Source organism: Chlamydotis macqueenii, chromosome 4, assembly GCF_036417535.1.
Source record: "Chlamydotis macqueenii isolate bChlMac1 chromosome 4, bChlMac1.mat, whole genome shotgun sequence".
Classification (NCBI taxonomy): domain Eukaryota; kingdom Metazoa; phylum Chordata; class Aves; order Otidiformes; family Otididae; genus Chlamydotis; species Chlamydotis macqueenii.
This window is the reverse complement of record NC_141559.1, coordinates 82,061,517-82,083,410: the sequence shown is the minus strand read 5'-3', so window position 1 is coordinate 82,083,410 and position 21,894 is coordinate 82,061,517. Positions and strand designations below refer to the sequence as shown.

At 48.3% G+C, this 21,894-nt stretch overlaps 1 protein-coding gene across 1 annotated transcript; it reads right to left on the bottom strand.

Annotated features, from left to right (window-relative positions):
• Positions 1-3,977: 3,977 nt before the first annotated feature.
• Positions 3,978-20,077, bottom strand: LOC104485636 (kyphoscoliosis peptidase-like). The gene is made up of 7 exons (XM_086747625.1): positions 20,027-20,077; positions 17,073-18,036; positions 13,888-14,005; positions 12,387-12,504; positions 11,604-11,795; positions 10,134-10,324; positions 3,978-5,296 (listed from the first exon to the last, which is right to left on the bottom strand). Exons 2-7 carry the CDS (start codon positions 17,709-17,711, stop codon positions 3,978-3,980), a joined length of 2,577 nt encoding a protein of 858 aa, XP_086603751.1. The 5' UTR covers positions 17,712-18,036; positions 20,027-20,077.
• Between the last annotated feature and the right edge of the window lie 1,817 nt (positions 20,078-21,894).

Below are 21,894 nucleotides of genomic sequence, written 5' to 3'. Positions count from 1 at the left end.
CACGCTTTCATTCGTGGTAAACAGAATGGCTGATGGCAGAAGTCCTTTTCTTTCGTATGTACTGAGTACAGAGTGTACCCATGGATGGAAAACAGCAGAACCAGGGCAAGGAAGACTTTGGTAAAGCAAGCAAAATGTTCTAAATATGATGTCACAGATTTCTCATCACTCCAGTGCTCTTGGCGAGTCTCTCCTAAGGAGGTTGGCTTTTGATACAAGGGGAAGTTGTTCCTTCTCTCTCTTTTGTTCTCGCCCAACTTACGTCCCATGGTGATTTGTTTTGGCAGGTCCTGGGGATGAAACATCTTTGGCTGCAATCGTGAAAATGCTAACGAGATGTCCATGGTTGGATAGCTTTGTAAAATGGGTTTGTAGCTTAAATCCTTAATAATGTGGGATTTGGGAGGTGTGTTTGCCCAGCGCTTAGCCTACCCGGGCGCTAATCTCTCGGTTCTGTTGTTATAGAAATGCCCTTTGCGGCTTTCCCACCAGCCTTAGGCTCTGGAAGGTCTCTCTCCTGCCGTGTGTAGAAGTGCTTGCTCATCATTTCCTCCCTTTTGCTGTGCAAAGTGGGACTTCCTCGACCGGAGTCGCTCGTGCTTTGTCGTCATACTCCTCTTCAGGGATCTTCCGGATTCGTCTTCTGTGCGTTATCACTACATTGCCAGTCTGGAGAGGAGGATGGTACCTCCAGCAGAAGTCTGTCTCCAGTCCTTCTTGTACACCAGCCTGAGGAGATGCAAGCCACAGCCAAGCTTTCTCTGAAAAATATTTTTAACCCTTCCTCCCTCCCACTTGTCTTCCCAGCCAGACCCCTGGGGACTTGCTGAACAAGATTGTTCTCACTTACATGTCTCTTGTGACCGTATGAAAGAGCTCTGCTTTGAGAAATGCGCTTCTCACATATATTCTTCTTATCTGTACCCATTTTTTTTCCTTGCAACTTTGCCATGAAATCCCAGTCGTCAGACCAAAGACAAAAAGTTTGAAATCTACTTGATTTCCTACCTGAGTCAGTTTATTTTTTTCACCTTTCTGTATTTCAAAGATATTTGGGCAACGTAAGGACTGCTTTTCCCGGCATATTCTCAGATTAACCAAAGTACAGCAGTTTTTGTGCTGTTCTCATACTTGTTGTAGGACTTATTTGATCATGTGCAGGCATTTAATGACTCCTTGTGTAGAAAACCCATGGACACGTACGGACAGGGCTCTACTCCGAGCATACATTTCAACCCAGCTGCAGCGTGCAAACGCGAAGACCGTAACTCCTGTCCTACGCTCTTACTGCTTGTTTGCTGCCGTCTGACAGCTAACGACACATCCTCGTTTGTTTCTGCAAACTCCAACACCCTTGATCACCATCCAGCAAACTCAAGGAAGTCCAAACACAGGATGGAAAGGATGGTCATCTCAGGTTTTAATGGTGCTGAAGGGAAGAAGCACAAGAAGAAGCCAAAGAAAACACAGTTTGTGTACGTGTGTGACTCGTTGGATAAATTGAGCCCAAACAAGTATGAACATAATTGACTCTAATGACAAGATAAATACAGGGAAATGGAGTCTGGACACCATCTGATGGTTATTGTGTATGGTCTGTAGAGGAAGGTAAAAGCTCAGTGCGGTTGGTGACTGCTGTCTTACCTTATTTAGGAAAGGCATGCGTTTTCAGTATGCGAGTTCCTGGTTCAGCCCTTCCTGGTCTCACCTGCTTTGACTTTGGTTGTAAGGCAACCTCTCAACCAAGATGGCTCGTAGAGTTGGGTGCAGCCTCCTGTTCAATTTTTGGCCGTCTGCGGCTCAATGCATACCTGGAGGCCTCCTAATGACTTTTTGAACTAAGTTTGTTCAGAACTAGGTGTGTTTTATAGCTGCAGCAATGTGTTGTAATCCATCTTTACCTAATTTAATCCTACAGGGCAGAAGGAGTGAGAGGAGGAAAGACATATGAGTTAGTTCTTTCCTTATCATTGTTTTTTCATGAGTGACGCTTGCCCCTGGGCTGTTATTTTTGGAGAGCTAGTGCTCGTGTTTATTGCGAAGGCTCCTAGAGCTCTGGGTGCAGGCTTTGAGGTATGTAAATCTAAATAAGAATGACATTTAAAATAGGTTACATGCTATACCCAAGCATGCACAGAAAGAAAATGTGAGTAGATTGACTCAGATCCTTCAAAAAAAAAAAAAACCCACAAAAAAAAAAACCCGAAAAAACCCCCAAAAACCCCCAAAATTCTATGGGAGTATCATTAAGTTCTCAGCACCTCCAGGTAATTATATTCTGACACAACCTGTTTGGACTCCAATTAAAAGTAACTCTAACCTGGACCTCATTGTGATGGATAAAGAGGAACTAGTCACCGGGCTGGAAGATGGATTTTCACTGGAGGCATGTGATCACGGTCTGCCTGCTTAAATTTGGGCAAAGATGGGACAGTTTCATCTAACAAAGTACATACACACAGATAGGTAGAGTGGCTCAAGAGGCTCAGAGGGGCACAGCTGTGAAAAGTTAACAGCAAAACTGGCCAGAAATGAAGAGTTCATTTTTGTTCGCTGAGCCAAAATGCTTTTACAAAAACCAAGTAAAACGGAGTATTAGGGAGCCTGCCTACAGATACAATTTCACTGCTGGTGCTGTCTGGGGACAATGCACAGGTTGGGAAGCACTGAGGAGGTCTGGAGAGCATCCCCATTGCTCAGGGAGCGCAGCATGGTCAGAAGACTGTTGGTCATGGTAGGTGCATACAAAGGTACTCGGCTGGTAGCGGGAGTTTGGAGGACAACACCAACCCCCAGCCACTTTACGGGCTCTGAATTGTCTGCTCAGCCTCACAAGGAGCAGAATGTTTTTTGTCTGTGGTTATTCTGAAAGACACACGAGGAAGCTGAGTCACATTATGGTTCTCTTTCCCTTATCCATCCAAGTGGATGGCCCAACACAGAACATCCAGAACATGGGTCAGAAGATGAAGATCTGGAGATTTGTCCTTAAATGTTTCCTAGCACCACAGGCAAGAGTCTATCCGATGTCTACCATTGCAAGTGCTTCCCTTAGTTCAGAGTCATCCTTGTACGTTCTTCTTCAGGGGAATCTTCCAACACATCAGTGTGGTGAAGTATTTCCACTGTGTCTTACAGCCCGCCTAAGAGTGAGCATCGCGTTTGCTTTCAGTGAGTCGGCGTTTGTGGTGCCTTGCAGGATGTGTCAGAGTTTAAGAGCAGAGTTGCTCGTGCTTTCTGCTCAGCCATTAGATGCTTTGGCTACAGAGCTGCTTTCTTGTCTGTTCTGTCTCTTCATTTCAAGCCCTCAGTGCTCATAAATGTGTATCTACGTGTCATCCTTGATAATGAAGACCTGGAAAATATTTGAAAAACACACATGATAAAACACAGCATCTCTTTACTTCCTTTCCTCCTTCCTCTGCCCAAGCACAGAGTCTCTCTGCAAGGAAGTTTTACTTGGTCTACTATATATTTACATTTTAAAAATCTTGCTAATATCTGAAGCTGTTGGCTCCAGTTCGCGTATTTTTCTTTTTTTCTTTTTTTTTTTTTGTTGTTGTTGTTGTTATCCTCTCAAGAGAAAGAAACTATGTGGGTTTCCAAGTTCTTGAATAAATGTCAAATAAAACATTCCAAACAATTATTCAAGCTGGTAATAAGCAGTGAGACATCCTTCCTGTAGAGAAGCCGAACAATGGTTTCCTCTGACAGAAGCAAAATATTAGGAGCCTTCCATATGTTGGTGCTGATTTAGACGGCGGCAACATCTCCAAGTGGGACTGGAGGCCCCAGCAAGTATCTGGATATCCTGCGGGAAGAAAAGCTCTGCGGGTAACACCCAGACTCCCCCCGACATGCCATAAAGTTCTGGGAGTTTTGTCCGTGTCTCCTCAACATCCTCCAGTTTTGAGAGCGTTTGCTTCCTTCCCTGGTTTTTTTAATCCTTCCCGGCACATCCAGCCCTTCTCTCTGGCTTACCCCGAACACCCCAGGGAAGCAGATGAGCCACCCTCCACCTCAAACGCCAGGATGACCTCCAGGGAGGAGCAGTGTTGGCTGAACTTGGCTGCCAGTTTGACCTGCGTCCCCGCAGTCCCGGTGAATACATCCCCTTCCCAGACCATGTTCGGGGTCTGCTGCAGCACCGTCTTGTCTTGACCGAGGACGACAGCCTGGTAGGCTTTTGGCACCTTGACCCTGAACCGGACCCAGCTCTGCTCTTGGAGCACCCCTGTGCGCGGCTCTAGCAAGACGCACCCTCTCCTCCACAGGCTGTAGACCCTGGGGAAGGGAAGCCAGCTGGGATCAGTGAAGCAGCGTATAACGTAGTCACAAATATGGGCAAAGTCCTTGTGGTCTTTGCTTCTCCCAAAAAGCCCCACTTTGTAGATGCCCGACTCGGGGAGCACAACACACACGCTGACTTTAGTCCTCAGGTGGGTGACCAGGATGTACCTCTCCAGGGGGTACTTGGCGTAGATGACTTTGTCCTTACTCAAGCTGGCGGTCACCTCAACATCAGTGGGTGTGTGGAAGGTGATGTTGCACTTCCCCAGCTTGGTGGTGATGATGGGTGAAGAGTGGCTGGGATTGGAGAGGCCATGGCTGCTGGAGCTGATCCCGCTCCCGCAGTGCATGCTCAGCCCTGAGGGGAAGAGTTCGTTCTGGTTGACAGGCTTCAGACAACGAATGAGGAAATTGGCCACGTTCCTGAAGGTGCTGCCTCCTGAATCTTTCACAAACACGGACAGCCGGTAGTAACCCTGGAAAGGACAGAGCACGTGGCAACTCAGTTTCTCTTCCTCAGCTTGAGCAGCCAGGCATTTCTTGCTCAGAGCAGCATCTAAATCTTTATTAACCAGCTCATACATGGCAAGCAAGGGTTGGGATGTTTGGAGAGTCAAGAGCAAAGATCCCTGTGGAGCAACAAGCAGCTCGTCTTTGTGACTGCTCTCCTTGATGCCAAAATCTCTCACCTTTTGGTGGAGGCCCCAGAAATGAAATGGATTTTCGGGCAGTTTCTCTCCACTGTGTGGCTCTAGACATTGGATCTGATAGGAGCATACCCAGTTGTACGGGTCCGGAGAGTCACTGTGGCGTGCAAAGATCATGAGGTCGAACAAGCCCTTGGTTGGGGGAGTCACCTTGATAGTCATGTTGTTCTTGGACACTGTCATCATCCCATGAACTGCGCCTATATCTTCTCCGTTTGTGGTCCCCTGAAGTTTGGAGAGCTGGTAGGTGAACTCTGTTGGGTGGGTGCTCCCCAGCATCACTGACACCTCCCCATGGGCTGTAGAAGGGTAAACAAAACACCGTTTATGACCCTTTCATCAAAGGTGTAACACATTCAGTTTTGCAGTGTTGACCCAAATCATCTGCACAGGAGAGAGACCTGATTCTCCATCTTTTTTTTTTTTTTTTTTTTCTCTCTCCCTGTTGAAGAGCCTCAGCAAGACCTTCACCTTTTATCATTTTTCACCCCTTGCTGAAAGAGAAATGGTGACACCACTAGATCTGCAGATGAAGGGGGCAGGTACAAATAGCTATCCTTTGGGCCCTGAGACACCCAAGACTAAGCTAATGATGTCCCATCTGGGGTGATTCTTGCATGGCTTCTTGAGCTGGAGTCATTCCTCTAAGCCACAGGTCTTATACTGTGGTGTGAAACCAACAAAGCAGCTGGGAGGGTAAAAATAGCCCAACCTGGCTGGTAGCAGATCCCACATCACTGCCACATTTTAGGAATGAATGTAATTTTTTTTTCCCATTATTATTATTATTAAAATATTTTTTTTCTAAATTTTGGCCTCACCAAATCACAAAAATCCAAAAGCTTCTGGCTTGGAGTGTGCTCTAACCAGGGAGGAGAAGAGAGCAGGAGAGCATGTCCAAAGGAGTATGGGTATGGGTACCTGGTTGGTGGGTAAGTGCTGGGGCTCTTGTTCTTTGGGTGGACATAGCAATCTCTTGCTCACCGTGCACCACCCAACACCTCCCCAGCACCAAACCAGCCTGCTCCCCCAGGCAGAACATGGCAGATGGCTTTAACGCCAATCTGAACGCACCTTCACCCCCTGAAATGAAGCACCTCCAAGGGAGGTTGCCATGGAGGAGAAGAGTCCTGGTGGCCTTGGTTTCACCCCCACCCTCTGTGTGCCACCTCTTGCTGCCTGTAAACCCATACCGCGGTCTGAGACGGCACCTCTCAGAGCAGCAAGACCTCCCAAGGGATTTCCATCTGCTCCTGGGCAGAAGGGGCGGTTGGTTGATTTTGCAACGGAGACAGGGCAAGGTTCCACAAGCCCTGAACTCTTGGCCCTGAAGAAGACGGGACCGTCTAACCAGCAGACAGCAGGTGCCTTTGCGCACGTGGCGAGCTACATCATCCCGTGGGAAGCCACAGGTACTGGGGCAGTCTGGCTAGAAACCCCTGGGTTAATGGTATTATCTACCTTTTTTTACTCCAGGTATAGATGAAAGCACGAGAAAAATGGCCACAGAGAACAAAACTTTGAGTCCTTTTGCCATTGAAGGATCCCAGAGTGCTTCACAGAGCCCGGCACTGGCAGATGTACCGAGATACGTGTTTGAACCCACCATCCTCAAGGTCTGTAGAAATCAAGCTTGCTCCTTACCCAGGGTCCCTAAGTGCCTCAGGATGGCTTCTCTCACATTCAGAGCGCAGCTGCTCTGCGCCATCCCATCCCCATCACGTTTTCGCTGGAGAGAGGGGAGCACCGAGCAACGGCACGGCGGGAGCCCACGGCTGGTATCGGCACCGTGCTGTGCACAATGCTCATTTGTTTTGGGTGCTAACACGAAATGACAAAAGACTCCAGATTCATGCTGAAAAAATTTGCCCTTGCTAATTATTAGATTATGAAATGTGTTTCGTAATCTAATGAATAATGGGGGAGATGACTTTATTTTTTTTATTTTTTATTTTTTTAAAGTTTGAATCTGGATTTTTTCATTGTTTGCCCTACAGTTTTTGTTGGTAGGTCAGAACAGAGATGTGAAAAGAATGGGAAGGCTGGGTTTTATTTGTGCCTTGCCTGTTAAAGCTGTGACTTGGCTCACACAGTAAGTGCAAACAATTCTCTCCTGGCAAGCATTCAGTGGAGACATTACTGATGACAGACTTTATTAACTGCAGGTTTGCTTGTTATTAAATTCGCTCTATGCTAGTTTCCGAAGCTGCTGGCCTGGCCGGCTGCATCGCATTAGGATCTTTAGGAAGAAAGAAAAGAACAGAACATTGTATGCAGCGGAGCCAGCGATGATGAGATAGGGAAGCCAGCAACGCATTCCGCGTCGGGAAGGAGACCCAAGGAGATAATTAATGGCTACGTCTAAAACAAACGTTTGTTTTATTGAGTTAATTCGAGCCAGGCGCTAGAGATTCCTGATTTTCAGGGAGGCCAGGTGAAGCTGGGGATGTGTTCCCACGTCAGCACGCTCAGTGCCACAGGAGGTCAATGTATGCTGCATTAATTGTTTGGGGGGGAAAACCACTATTAATGCACAGGCGTGTTTCTAATTTCTCAAAGCCTTGTTTAAATGGCTTCCCTTCCCCTCTCCCACCCTAGCTATTGTATCTACAGCATGCCACCGATGACCGCTTTTCTATACGAAAAAATATATCTTATAAAGTCCTAACTGGGGCTGTTCAGCCTGGAGAAGAGGAGGCTCCGGGGAGACCTGAGAGTGGTCTCCCAGTGCCCAAAGGGGGCTGCAGGAAAGGTGGGGAGAGACTCTTCAGCAGGGCCTGGTGTGACAGGACAAGGGGTAATGGCTTCAAAATAGAAGGAGATAGATTTAGATTAGACGTTAGGAAAATTTTTTTTGATGCTGAAGGTGGTGGAGCACTGGCCCAGGTTGCCCAGAGAGGTGGTGGATGCCCCATCCCTGGAAACATTCCAGGCCAGGTTGGATGGGGCTCTGAGCAACCTGATCTGGTTGGAGATGTCCCTGCTCCTTGCAGGGGGGTTCGACTGGATGACCTTTGAAGGTCCCTTCCACCCCAAACCATTCCATGATTCTATAATTCCGTAGGGCTGAACATCCTTCATCGCTGTGGCTACTAACCCTAACGCCTGGGCAGCATCAGTGATGACAAGGGCTGGGTTTTAAGAGGATGGGGTGCCAGGTATGTCCTGAAAATCAGGTCCCTTTGCAACGTGTCCCACCTTCAGCTCCCATCAGGAAGTGATTTGTAGGAGGAATCTTGGCTGAAAGCGTTTAAGCATTTTAAGTAGATGGGAGCTGCTCAAATATAATAGAGGAGGAATTGATCCGCGGTAGCCAAAGAGGGAAAATAAGCAGATTTGGCACCGAAGGGCTCAAGCGTCTTTGCACTGAGAGTGCCGCAGACGCTTAAGCATACCCTGTGTTTTGATAGCTTACTCCCATCAATCTAGATCTATATAACCATAATTTTGCATCAACAAAAGCAAATGGCTGGTTTGGTTCGCAATCTGGGTTTGTAATTTGGTATTTTAAGCACAATTCTGATATGGGGCTGGCTGTTGAGGCTAATTGCAGTAGTTAAACTGTTCAGGTTAGGTCCATTTTTTTTTTTCCCTCACAAGATGAGATATTCACAGGGGGAAAAAAGTTGACCTTTTTTTTTTTTTTTTCCCCCCTGTTCTGATGGAAATAGCTCCTTTCATCTCAGTTTTGGAGGAAAAAACAAAACTGTGCCTGCAACCCAGATCAGCCAGTGAGTTTTGTGGTTGAGGGACAGGAGATCCTCCAGCCCAGGGAGTGTGAAGAAGCGATGTAGCTGGAATGTGCCAGGCAGGTTTCCTTCCCTCACGTCTGCCCCCAGCTCTGGTTTGACTCATGGCAGCTAGTGTCCAGCAAGGACCCAAAGCCCTCAGCTGTTTCTGGGCTCCATCCCTCTGTCTTTTGACTATCAAAAGCTGAGGGAGAGAGAGGAGACAATAATGAAAGACTTATTTTTTTCCTCATTCTTCCCTTTGGGCTTTTGTACCATCGCTAATGATATTTGGTAGGAGTCTATGTTTTGCAATTTATCGCTTTGGCACACAGATGAAGGGACCAGTTGGACCATTGATCTCCTGTTTTTTCCTCTGAGACCGCAAATGTCGTGTTGTTTGGTTTTATGCCCTGGAGCCTCCCTCGTGCCCTGGACCTGAAAGGGGTTTCTCCAAGTCTCCAAGGATCTTGTGGTCTTTCTCCACCACAGAACCTCAGAGCATCCTGGGAAGGGGACTTTGTCTACCTCTACGCAAGGTCGCAAGCACTTATGTGGCAAAGTCCCCGTAATGTTGCGTAAGAGGCAATAACAACCTTTCAGCTGTTCCAAATTTAATTTGATTTGCACAGGCCGCTCACCGCTTAGAAGGTGTGTGATAGCCCATCTCGGCAAAGCCCAGCATCCTGAAAATACTGGAGGAGTTTGATTTCTGGGTAAGTAATAACCTCTCTCAATCAAAAGCTTTACAGCGTGCCTTGTCTGTTGTCCATTCATTTTCTGTAAGCCTGACAACTCCCCTCAATCTAAGATTGCTTTGTCTCCTAGCTTGCTGTCTTGATAAAATAAATTGCGTGAAAAATCCATATGCTCTTGGGACCATGCAGGGAAATGGATGTACAAAGGGTGTCCAGGTAAAAAGATCGTTTTGTATCCAATCTGAAAAAACGTCATAAAACTACAATCAAAGAAAACCAACTTCACCCCTCTCCTTTCATTGTCAAAAAAATGGGATGTGAAGCTATCAGGCCATGTTTTATCTGGGCGTCGCCCTCCCCAGTTTATGAACACAATGAGGATTGAGTCTCAGGTTTGTTGAAGTTATTTTGCTGCCGTTGGTGAATATGGATGGGAAAAGCCAGGCACAAAAGGGCTTAAGTGATTTACCTCAATTAACTGTAATTTATGAATCCTAATTCCCAGTTTACTAATCATAGTATCACACAATGGCCGTGATTTCAGAAATTGCTTAAATATGTGCTTCTGCTCTACTGGATGTTAAACATGGGCTTAAAAATAGACAGATGGACCATTTTTGAATGAGAGCTGTTTTCCTCAACCCAGACTTATTTCTCAAGAGTAAATGAGCTTTTATATCACTAGGATTTAGCCCTCGCTTTCCAGTTACCTGTTTTCAGGAGCGAAGTGTTTGGAGAAAGGAGGGAGAGCTGAAGTCTGAAAAACTCTGAAGTTTTAAAAACTCTCTGCTCAAAGTCTTCCCACGAGACAGGGGGCTTCAGTAGCTGCCATTGGGGGTCCTCCGGCCAGTGGGTCTCAATGAAGTGCTCCGGGTCAGTCAGGAAGAAAAAATCATCATGCCTGAAAAGTGAGAGGAGAAGACATCATGGAAGGAGCAAGAAAACCCTCAGCATCCCGAGTGGTCATGATGCACCACTGTAAGGGGAGGGAGCTTCCTGCACACCCTCTGAGCTGCACCAGCTTCAGTAAGGGAGGACCGAGCTCTCGTTTGGCTTTTCATTCTCTGCAGCCTTTATTTTCCCTCTCATTTTTACTCTACTGAGATGTCCAGAGCTGAAACTGCAGTTCCCAGCCTTGTAAGAGATCTTTTTCAGCAACCAGTTAAGATGGCCCCATGAGCTGCAGAGGAGAAAATTTCACTGAGTGGCTCCTCTTACCAAGGCCTGTTAATTGAGGTTGTGTTGCAGTATGACAACTGATCTTGGTTTAAAGCTATTCCAACAATTTACGTACAATTTAACAAAAAAAAAAAAAAAAATGCACCTTGTCTCCAGTTTGAACGTGCCTAACCTGACTTTCCAAACGTCACCCCTGCTTAGGTGTTTGCTGAGTGGGTCAAAACGCAGACGCGTGCTCAGCCTTGTGTTGGGGTCATCCTGTTGCATCTGTTGACTCAGAGGTTTTGAGGACACTGTGTTGGACCCACAAGAAGCTGTTATCTCTGCCTGTTGTTCTAGGTGATGTTTCATTCTTCTTGTCCTCTTTTTCCCCATGCTCAGCTAAAAACAACCCACACTCACTGATGTTGTAAACTATTCTCAGCAAGATAATTACCTATTAGAAATTACACAATTATTTCATTATGCATTATTAGACAAAAAAAAATAACACGCAATCCCATAATACAGTTAATGGAAATTATTAAATTGTACAAATAGCTTTCATGAGAGTCATTATTTGCATAGCATGAGCTGAGAAATCTCAAGTAATTACATATGGAACCACACGAGAACAAAATGAGGATTTGTTGCTTCGTAAGTGACACTCGTTGCAGACAAAAAAAAACAATTTTGGGGAGTGAAGTTATCATCTGAAAAGTTACTGCCCCAGCTCAAGGAATAAGGCACTTAAGGTAGATGTTTACAAGTAAAAGGTCCATGTTTGCACGAGGTCCTTGAGCACCCACCATAGTTGAGGATGAGCTCTCTGGACCTTCTGCAAGTAGCCGCTGGGGTCGTACCTGAAGAAAGGGGCTCAAGGCCTGGTGAACCCAGACTTTAAGGAGTATATTGGAAGGGTTGGGGTGGCCATTCTGGGGTGTCTCCAAAGTCAGGCTGAGCCTTGTTCATTTGTGTCTAGCACCATGTCTCCAGTGACGGCAGGGGAAGGGATGTCTCACCTGGGCACGAACAGCCTGCTGTCTGTGTCCACAGTCCCTGCACCCCAGCAAGCATCCAGGAGGCACCACTGTCCTTCCAGCTCCACCGCGTTCCACATGTGGCTGCTCTTCTGCTGCTGGCACCACTGGCCTCCACGGGAGCCTGGGCTCCGGCCAAATCCTGGAACCTGCACGCAGCTCAAACCCGCCTCCCTGTCCAGAGAGAGCCATCAGGGGAGATAACTGCAGACCAAACACCACTTTGTGTTTGCTTTCTTGAAGAGCAACCCAACCTGAGTGGTAAGTACAACCTCTTTCTTCTTAAAGTCAGGGCCCTACTCGTGCAAGCTGTTGGCCAAATTCAACTTTTATCCAGGTCCCTGCTTTCCCCATATTTACTCCCAGTCCTCACCATAGAATCACAGAATGGTTAGGGTTGGAAGGGACCTTCAAAGCCCATCCAGTCCAACCCCCTGCAAGAAGCAGGGACATCTCCAACCAGATCAGGTTGCTCAGAGCCCCGGCCAACCTGGCCTGGAATGTTTCCAGGGATGGGCATCCACCACCTCTCTGGGCAACCTGGGACAGTGTTCTACAACCCTCATTGTAAAAAAAAAAATTTCCTAATATCTAATCATCCCTCATCTACTCCTCTATCCAAGCAGAAGAAGAGGGAGGCATCTACTGTGCCTGGGGATACGGTCGGTGAGTGATGCTGGTTGTGTGGCAAGCCCTGTGCCAGATGTATGTCCCCACCTCAAATCTTTGAGGGAACAGGAGAAGAAAGACCACGGTGAGTTTTACCTGCACATTTCCTGGCATAAATGGGCATAACCGGAACACACAGCTCTTCCCATTTGCAGGACCTGCTCTGGCATGTGGATCTTCTGAGACAGCCCCAAGAAGCCATCCACATCATATTCTAGGAAAGGAAGAATGTAATGCAATTTCATGCCAATGTAAAGGCTTATTATTTCCAAACCGATCCCATTCCTTCTCCTGCCCAACCCTATTTCTCTGCCTACCCACCCTGGAAGCCATGACAGCTCTTTTATCCATCATTATTCCAGAGTTTGACAATTCCCCATATGAGCAAAGAATTGCCAAAGCCTTGGGGGAGCTGGGTTCCCAGTGCATGTAAACAGCCGCTGTGCCATTCGGGCGAGGTACAGTGACAATCGTATTGTCTCGCACACATGGATGTAGTAGGGTAAAGTAGCACGAAGCGGCTGCATTGTGCTGAGATTCCTGTGTCCCCAGATGACTGCTACCAGGCATAGCTCAGACTCATCGAATTTGCATTACTGGGGAAAAAGCCTCCCATGCATTGAAGCTGAGTGCTCCGAAGGCAGGTGGGCTTCACCAGTGTCTCTGGAGGTCTGACACTCAAGTGCTGGTGAGGCAGGTGTCCATTTCCAGAATGGATGGTCCTATGGTGGGAACCAGTTCCTACCCCGGGCACTTTGCTGAAGTCAAGAGGGGGACATTTCAGTTCATGACTGCAACAGGAGTATTGTGGAGTCTGTTCTGCAGGGCATGATGAGCCTAAATTGGGGAGCTGGTCTATGAAGAAAGGACTTTTCACATAGACACAGAAAATGGTTTGGGTTGGAAGGGACCTTAAAGATCGTCTCGTTCCAACCCACCTGCCCTGGGCAGCAACACCTTCCACCAGACCAGGTCGCTCAGAGCCCTGTCCATCCTGGCTTTGAACACTTCCAGGGATGAGGCATCCACAGCTTCTCTGGGCAACCTGCTCCAGGGCCTCACCACCCTCACAATAAAGAATTTCTTCCTTATGTCTAGTCTGAATCTGCCCTCTTTTAGTTTAAAACCATTACCCATTGCCCTTTCACACCAGGCCCTGCTGAACAGTGTCTCCCCATCTTTCCTGCAGCCCCCTTTTCCTCTTCTCCAGGCTGAACAGCCCCAGCTCTCTCAGTCTGGCCTCACAGCAGAGCTGCTCCAGCCCTCTCAGCATCTGCGTGGCCTCCTCTGGACCCTCTCCAACAGCTCCACGTCCTTCTGATGTTGGGGGCTCCAGAGCTGGACGCAGTGCTGCAGGGGGGGTCTCACCAGGGCAGAGCAGAGGGGCAGAATCCCCTCCCTCGACCTGCTGGTCATGCTTCTCTTGATACAGCCCAGGATGCGGTTGGCCTTCTGCACTGCGAGTGCACATTGCTGGCTCATGTTGAGCTTCTCATCAACCAGCACTCCCATGTCCTTCTCCTTAGGTCTGCTCTCAGCCTGTTCTCTGCCCAGTTTTTATTTATGTTTCTTCGCAAAACAGTGGGACCAGACTTACCAATGTTGTGGCAGAGCCAGAACCATATCGCCCGAACCATCTCCAGCTTGCTCTGGGATTTGGCAGTAATCAGGGGAACGATGACCTGGATGGACACCCCGCTTTGCCTGGCTTTCAGCTGCAATGGAGAGGATGGGTGAGTTAAAGGGAATCAGGGTGTCACTGATGAGTGGGCGGGTGACACGTGGTTGGCTCACTGGAAAGAAAATGTACACCACGAAAACCCCAAAGCTACATTTCCACGTGCTGATTGTAGAGCACTGTCCCAGGTTGCCCAGAGAGGCGGTGGATGCCCCATCCCTGGAAACATTCCAGGCCAGGTTGGCCGGGGCTCTGAGCAACCTGATGTGGTTGGAGATGTCCCTGCTCCTGGCAGGGGGGTTGGACTGGATGGGCTTTCAAGGTCCCTTCCAACCAAAACCATTCCATGATTCTATGATTAACCTCTCAGTGTATTTACGCAGAAGAGGACCAGGCTTGTGGCTCAGATGCTCTTCTTAAAGCTGTGAGACCTCACTCAAATCCATGCACTAAAAAGGGTGGAAAGATTTTTGCCCTTACCACCAAAAATTCACAGACATTTTAATTCATACCTGACCCCTAAGAAAGCTTTTCTGCCCCTTTCCTCCCATTCACATATTCACATTTCTGGGCTTTTCCCTTCTTTGTGACAGAACAAGCATTTTAAGCAGCAGGCCTCTCTTTCACTGAGTTAAATATAGCCCAGCTCGTTCCTCCAAACTCCTGCCCCTGCTATTTCGTTCCTCAATGACTTTCCTGCCCCAACCATCTGTAAGATAGCTTCACACAGGTGGACAGTTCTTTCTTTTTTGCTTCTGGGAAAGGTTGCTTTTGTAATGGCCGAAGATTTTCCTTGTGATGCGGGTTTAAAAATGACAACGCAGCCAGGACAGCATCTATTTCAAAACGATGGTGCTCCTGCTGGTCCCCTGCATTTCTGTCCTGGGGCTGTTATGAGTGTGTGGTTTCTAGACAAACAAATAATGTGAATTATTCCCAAGGAAAAAAAAATAATAATACTCAGCCATTAAATATCTAGCTACCTGCTTCACCATTTGCACATCATGGTGCAAATTCAGCCCAAGTCCCTGCTGCTATTTGTTTCAATCAGAGATGGTAAAAAGTAGGTCCTAGATTGAGAGTTGCAATGTTCACAAGTAAACCTGTTCTTGACTATGCCTGAAGAAACGAATCATAGAATCACAGAATGGTTTGGGTTGGAAGGGACCTTCAAAGCCCATCCAGTCCAACCCCCCTGCAAGGAGCAGGGACATCTCCAACCAGATCAGGTTGCTCAGAGCCCCGGCCAACCTGGCCTGGAATGTTTCCAGGGATGGGGCATCCACCACCTCTCTGGGCAACCTGGGCCAGTGTGCCACCACCCTCATTGTAAAAAAATTTTTCCTAATATCCAATCTAAATCTCCCTCCATCCATTTTGAAACCATCACCCCTCGTCCTGTCACACCAGGCCCTGCTGAAGAGTCTCTCCCCATTTTCCCTGCAGCCCCCTTTAGGCACTGGGAGGCCACTCTAAGGTCTCCCTGGAGCCTCCTCTTCTCCAGGCTGAACAGCCCCAACTCTCTCAGCCTGGCCTCACAGCAGAACTGCTCCAGCCCTCTGATCATCTTTGTGGCCTCCTCTGGACCCTCTCCAACTGGTCCATATCCTTCTTGTGTTGGGGGGTCCAGAACTGGATGCAGTACTGCATGTGGGGTCTCACCAGGGCAGAATAGAGCATCTTGTGTTGCAGCAGCTGCTGGCTCCACCAGAGTATTTGGAGTTGACGGATGGCTCTGTTTTCTCCAAAACCCCCCAGGCAATGATCCTGCCAAGACTTTTTTTCACGTGGTTAAGGTGGATGAGCACAAGCAGTCTGCAGGCTCCTCCTAAATGGCCAGGGAAGAGGTTTGGCTCCTCACCGGCACTGCCTGGAGCTGTCCCATCAACCATCTCCTCACTGGGGACATGGGGAGGGGACAACCTGACTGAGCAGCAGCCATCCCCAGAGGTACGGTACCCTACCCACATGTGGTCAGTAAGCTGGTCTGCCGCCGCTCTTGGCACCAGTAATTCATGGCTGAGAGGAAGAGACGAAGTGCACCAGGTTTTACTGCAGCTTGCACTTCGGATAAACAGGGAAAGGAGTTGTTCCCATGGCTCCCCACTGCCTCGGAGGTATTTTTGGTTGTTTATTACTCTTTTTTTTTTTTTTTTTTTTTTTGTCTCATCCAACTCCCTCCTCCTCTCTTCTCTTTTTAATAAGCTAGGTAGACTCTGAAATCCTCAAGCATCCTTCTTCCTGAGGGAGACTGGCCTCGGGCTAGGTACAAATTACAGGTTGCAACAGTAACAGAGAGCACAATTATTCCTTGGGCCTCTTTGCTCTCGCTAACGAGTTAACCTGTAAGTGGTGAACGCTGCATCGGTTCAGCACTCGCTGCTTAGACAAATTGTGCTGACTCTGGGGGAGAAATTACACCAGCAGCAGGTAAAATGAAGGAATTAAATTCACCGCTCCCATCCTGGGCTCCCAAGCATCCCGAAACGGGGAGCATCGTATAACGGCAGACAGCCGGAAGAGAGGACACAACCGGTGCCTCCTGCTTGAGAAAAAGCAGGACTTGGGCTGCTGCAGATATGAAGGGGTTGGTGGATGTGGCCATGCTCTGTGATTATTGCTGTCTCTGCATTTTATGCAGGAAGGATGCATGTCCCAGCCTGTGCTGCCTTGGGGCGTACTGTGGTCTGAGGCCCTTCCTCTCCCCCTTGCATCCTTCCCAGAAGGGTTTCCAGGATCCCTCTACCACTGCAATCCCATTTGGGACCCCGAAAATATCCTGAACCACGATGAATCCAACCCTTCTTCCCAGCTTCGTGTGATGAGATGCAGCAGGCGCTGCATATTGCAGCTGCACACCGGTGCTGGCTGGTAGCAGTGGGCCCTGGATGGGCAGCAGATCTTCAGAGGTAGCACAGAGATCTTTGCCACGGTTAGGGCAAATTCACAGCCCAGGGCCTTGTGAGATCTCCTAAAGGCACGACCTTGTCACTGCTGTCATCAGAGCCTACGGAGAAGAGTTGAGTGTGAGGATGTGGATCTGCTGATGGCACCTTCTGCTGATGGCACCATCTGTGTTCCTACCGAAGGACACCAAGACCTACCTGCTGACTCACGTGTAGGACGTGGGTGTCTATGTGGCTGAAAACCTTTGAGTCAGAGAAGAGATCTCTCCTGGTCTTTCTCTGAGGATTTTTAGCCTGCTTCTCTTCTCCCAAGCTGCTAAGCCCTTCCTTGGGTAGAGGGGCTGAAGAGCAGCTTCTCTCAGTCACAGGTGACTTCTGCAGTGGCTTTTGGAAGGCAGACCTTTCGCTGCTGCTGTTAACTCTGTTTGCCCAAAATGTGAAAACCTCCTTGGAGGGGGAATCCTTAGGTCCATCTTTTACTTTTTGTGCAGTTGAGACTTTCTTTAGCACCCCCTCCTTGTTCCTGTTCATGTTGGTGACTCCATGGTGGAGTTTCTCTGAGGTCTTGCAGCCAGTCTCTTCAGAAACGTGTCCCAGGGGAAAGTTGCCATTACAGACATCTGACATCGGAGCTTCCCTCCATCCAGGCAAGTTGTTTTTGGCCCGGAATGGCATTGTGTTTTCTCCATGGTTCCTGGGATGTGCCCATCTCAATGTGCTTTGGGTGGTTTGTTTTTCACGGTGGTTGCTGTTCCTGGAGTGATGGGAGGAAATCGGCTCGTTTGCTTTGGTAGTCTGGAGTTTGGATGACTTGCCTCTGTCATAGCTGCTCTTCATCTGTGCAGGGGCTAAGGAGGTGAAGAAACCACGGAGGTCTGCCAATGGGAAGACAGATTATTTTTTGGTTTGTTTCAAAAGAAGAATGTAGGCTGCACCGATTATTTCAGAGCCTGTCTGTTTGCGTGGTTAATTACAACAAATCAGGATTTGGTCAGCTGAGTTTAGCTAAAAGTAAATTTTTTTTCATACTTCCAGAAGTACGATGGGATGGCAATCCTGAAGAGAAGACCTTGGTCTTTTTTCCAAGTGCAATTACTTTTTTTTTTTTTTTTTTGGATAGTTGGAGATCCAGTGGTGGGCTATCAGCAGTTACCTGTCCAAGCTGGAAGGGAACGGAAAAATCAGGGTTATTCCATTTGCAAAGAAAGAGCAAAGAAATATTTTTATGTGTTGGAAGGGTCCATAAGTCGGTGCAGGGAATGAGTGGGTGCCTCAGTTTCCCTACATGAAATTAGGACTAATCCCGTAGCATTTCTCCTCTCCTCCAGAGCTAAGAATCAAGAAGAACAAAGAGTTAATATAATTAATGTTTTGGTGCTCCAGAAAGGTATCTCTGCTAGAAAATCTTTCCTTTACGCGGGCCTTCACCTCCCACCCAGTATCTGTCTGTTTTGCTCAGATTCACATCTGCCATTCAAGTTCTGCATAAAAATGTCATTCTTCATATCCTTGCTTTACACTTGAAACATAGGTGTGTCGAGTGGGAAGGCTGTAGGAGGAAATATGTGAAAAAGTGGAAGGAAAGGTGCAATCCAGGATTGACAAGGTTTTTGGGTCAAAGCTGTAGGCAGAGCCAGCTCCTGCGTGCCCTCAACATCTGCGCAGCGCTCGCTGGTTTTATCTCGGTTTAGCTTCTGTTTGCTGTTGTTGTTTTTAATCAGAAAATGACTATTTGTGCAATGCAAACAGCAGGGCCTGCTGTGAGCCACTTAGCGTCGCCCAGAAATGTCACTCTTCGTATTCAGCCAGCCTCTCCCGTGCGGAGGCGGATTGGGTTTTCCAGCAGCTGCACTGGGGCACCGGACCCTCTCTTCCAGGAAAGCATCATGTCACTCATCCCTCTCTCTGCTACCCTGGTTTTTCCCCTCCTTGCAAGGGATTGAGGCTTGCAGAGGTAGGACAGCCTTGTCCAGAAGGGATAAGAGGTCATGACCACTCCAGGCTTGCCAATTATTATTTTTCTTCCCATTAACATGCACACGCACGTACAGACATTGAGAAGATGCAAACAGCACCGATGAGTTAATCCAGTGTTGGATGCTCAGATAACCAGAGGATGCCCCAATGGAAGGATGTGTCCTGGATAGCTCCTGAACACGTGGGATGGTTTTCTTTTGCAGGAGAGCCATACTAGAGCCCAAACCACCCCAGAACTGTGGGGTTTCTGCATGGCCCACCAAGGCCGTACACCCTTTATTTACTCCTGGACCTCATCGCAGCCCGAAGAGATGAATTGTTCACGCCCAGCTGTTGACAGGTTGAAGTTGTGCTTGGGCGTGTGAGCTGGGCTGCTCTCCCGTCCCCAGGCACAGCCACCTGCTGTCACAGGCAGAGAGGGATTCTGGCTGCCACTTCCTAAGTGAGCAGCAAGAGGCCACTTCTGAATCCTACGCGGTCGTTACCTGACGTGAACCGGCGCATGATAACTCAAAAGAAAAAAAAATCCCCGCAGATGCCAGGAACCCCAGCCTTTCTCCTCTTGCTTTGCTCAGGCTTATTCCTGCAGTGTGTACCCTACATCAGAGGGACTGGGGGGCTCTAAGACAATTTTTTCCACAGCTGGAAATGTTGGGAGCACGGGAATTGCTTTGCCTCTACGAGCTGTAACGGCGGCGGCTTAGAGGCGTGATGGGTCAAACGGAAAACCTCCACAGGATGAGCAGAGAGACACCATCTGACATCTCTGCAGCGTTCCTCCCATGGTAACCGGCCTGGCAGAGAGCGGAGAGGGGAAGGGAAATGCCATGGGGAACACGGAGTTTCCAAAATTGCTGTTGGGGTGTGGAATTTTTGGGGTGAAGAAGGTGTAGATGGTCAGGAGATAAGGGCAAGGACCATAAAGAGGTCACCAAAGCAGAGCCAGGCTGGACGCCGACCGCCCCACGTGGGGACGTGGCGCTTTGTCCTGCGATGGTAATGGAAATGGATGGAGCTGAGGGAATAAATGCAGAGAGACGACAAAACCCTGGGAAATGATCTCCAGTGGGTCTATACGGCGGTGGGTGTCCCTGGAGAGACCCAGAGCAGCGCGTGAGCGGGGTCTAACATGGGGCTAGGAAAGCCTTGGAAAAAAGGGGGTTGTTCCTACTCACTCTGCTCACGACGCAGCCGTGGATCCCCTCTGTTTGCAAAAAGCAGGCAACAACTCCCAGGGCCACCATCCCTTTTATACACCTGCCAAATCTGGACTGTCTGTATTTTATTTTTTTTTTCCCACCTTGCTAATGTCAGGAGAGCTAAAAATACTGTAAAGCGCCGGCGAACGTGCTAACGTTGCTCTGCCAACCGAAGCCTCCGCAGGCCTGGCACCTCTTCAGAGCGCAGGGGCTGGGGTGTATTTACAGGAGGGACAGGGGAGAGATAAGAGGCTTCCCCTTATCGGCGGCCAGGCTTTGGCAGGGCAGCAGCGGCTGGCTCGTGTCTGTCCCCCTCACCAATTTGGGTGTTTCTGCAGAATTGCTCCTGCCTTGTGATGTTTTCTTTCTTTCTTATTTTTTTTTTTTTCCTAGGCACCTTTGGCTGCGTTCTCATAGCGCTTTGAATTTCACCGTCCTGGCTTTGCCCTGGTAGGGAGCTGGTGGGGAAAGGCAAGAGCAGAGTTATCCAGCGAGCCGGTGGGGGGTCCTCTCTTCCTCCTCTACTCATTAGCGCTGCTTGGACACCACAAGCTCTGACTGTCTTGTGAGATGCTCATGGACCAATTCACAACACCTTCCCAATCATCTTCATCATCTTGCGCCCTTGATTTTCCAACTTTTCTGCAAAATTCCCTGTGCCATCAGGCTGCATCTGCAGGATTGGAAAGGGAACTTTTTATTTGCATGTCACGGACTGCTTTTTGGCCCTTGTCTTTAGCTTGGTACCCTGGAAAGTCCAGGACTAGGATTAAGAACAATATCTGATAGAGATCACAAAAAATTTGAAACACAGATGTTGGAATATTGTTCTTTATTATTGTCTAACTCTGTTCCACTAAGTGGCATCATATCCCTTGTTTCTGTTCGCTTATCTTAACCCTGTTTCCAAATATTGAAAAATTTCTTCGTCAAACAGATAGGAAATAATAAGGGAGGAAAAATATTTGTCAATGAAATGGAAATGTATTTTTGGAAGAATTTTTCCCAGTTTTTGGCTTAAAGTAAGGAGGTCGGGGGGGGGGAGAAAGGAGAAAATGGTTGTTTTGGAAAAGAGAAAAACATTTCATTAAAACTCCCCCCAAAGCTTAGCCCCCAGGCTCGCTCCCTTTACCTGGAGTTAGGAACCCTCCGCCTCCTGATGCTGCAGGTTCTCCCCGGCTCCCCTCTCGGCGCGGAGCTGGCTCTGCTTTGGGCGCAGCGGACGCTGCACCCGGTTGCTGGAGAGCACACCGTGTCGTCTGGGTGCCACCAACGAGACCTTCCTAATTTGCAGAAAACAGTTTCAAAATGAAATTTTCACAGTGAGTGGGTTTCGGCAGCGGGAGGCTGGCAAGGGAAGGCCTTGGGTCTTTGGTGAAAGAGTGCGAGGTGCCACGGCTTGCAGATGTTTCCAGTTACGTGTGGCCGTTAATGGGTCTGTTTTGCAATTAGTGACCCTCCGCTGGTCTCTACCCAACCCAGAGACTTACTGGAACACTGCAAAAGGCTCTGCAAGGCATTACACCTCACTGGACAACGTAATTTTTGGAGCCAAGGTATGAGTTCAAATTTCTAGACAGCCCTGTGAATAGCAGTCTGGCCATGGTGGAGCCCATCTTCAATAAGACCCTGGTTCCTCTCTTGACCATCTAACAGAGGCGTTGCAGGAAAAGGCAGGCTTACGGGGAAGGTTTGAATCAAAGGGATGAGGCCTCGCTGTGATTTGTATTTGGGGGCTTTTCTCAGTACGAAGGCAGACAGGGAGAATAGCACAGAATTGCTTGGTTGGCGATCCAGCAGCTAGTAGAGGATGAACCAGATGAGCCTGGAGATGGAGTTGGGAT

Coding starts and splice junctions, on each gene's coding strand:
- LOC104485636 (XM_086747625.1), bottom strand. CDS start 17,711: ATGAAGAGCAGCTATGACAGAGGCAAGTCATCCAAACTCCAGACTACC. Junction 14,006..17,072: donor TCCTACACGTGAGTCAGCAG/GTAGGTCTTGGT, acceptor TCTCCATTGCAG/CTGAAAGCCAGGCAAAGCGG. Junction 11,796..12,386: donor TTATGCCAGGAAATGTGCAG/GTAAAACTCACC, acceptor CTCTCTGGACAG/GGAGGCGGGTTTGAGCTGCG.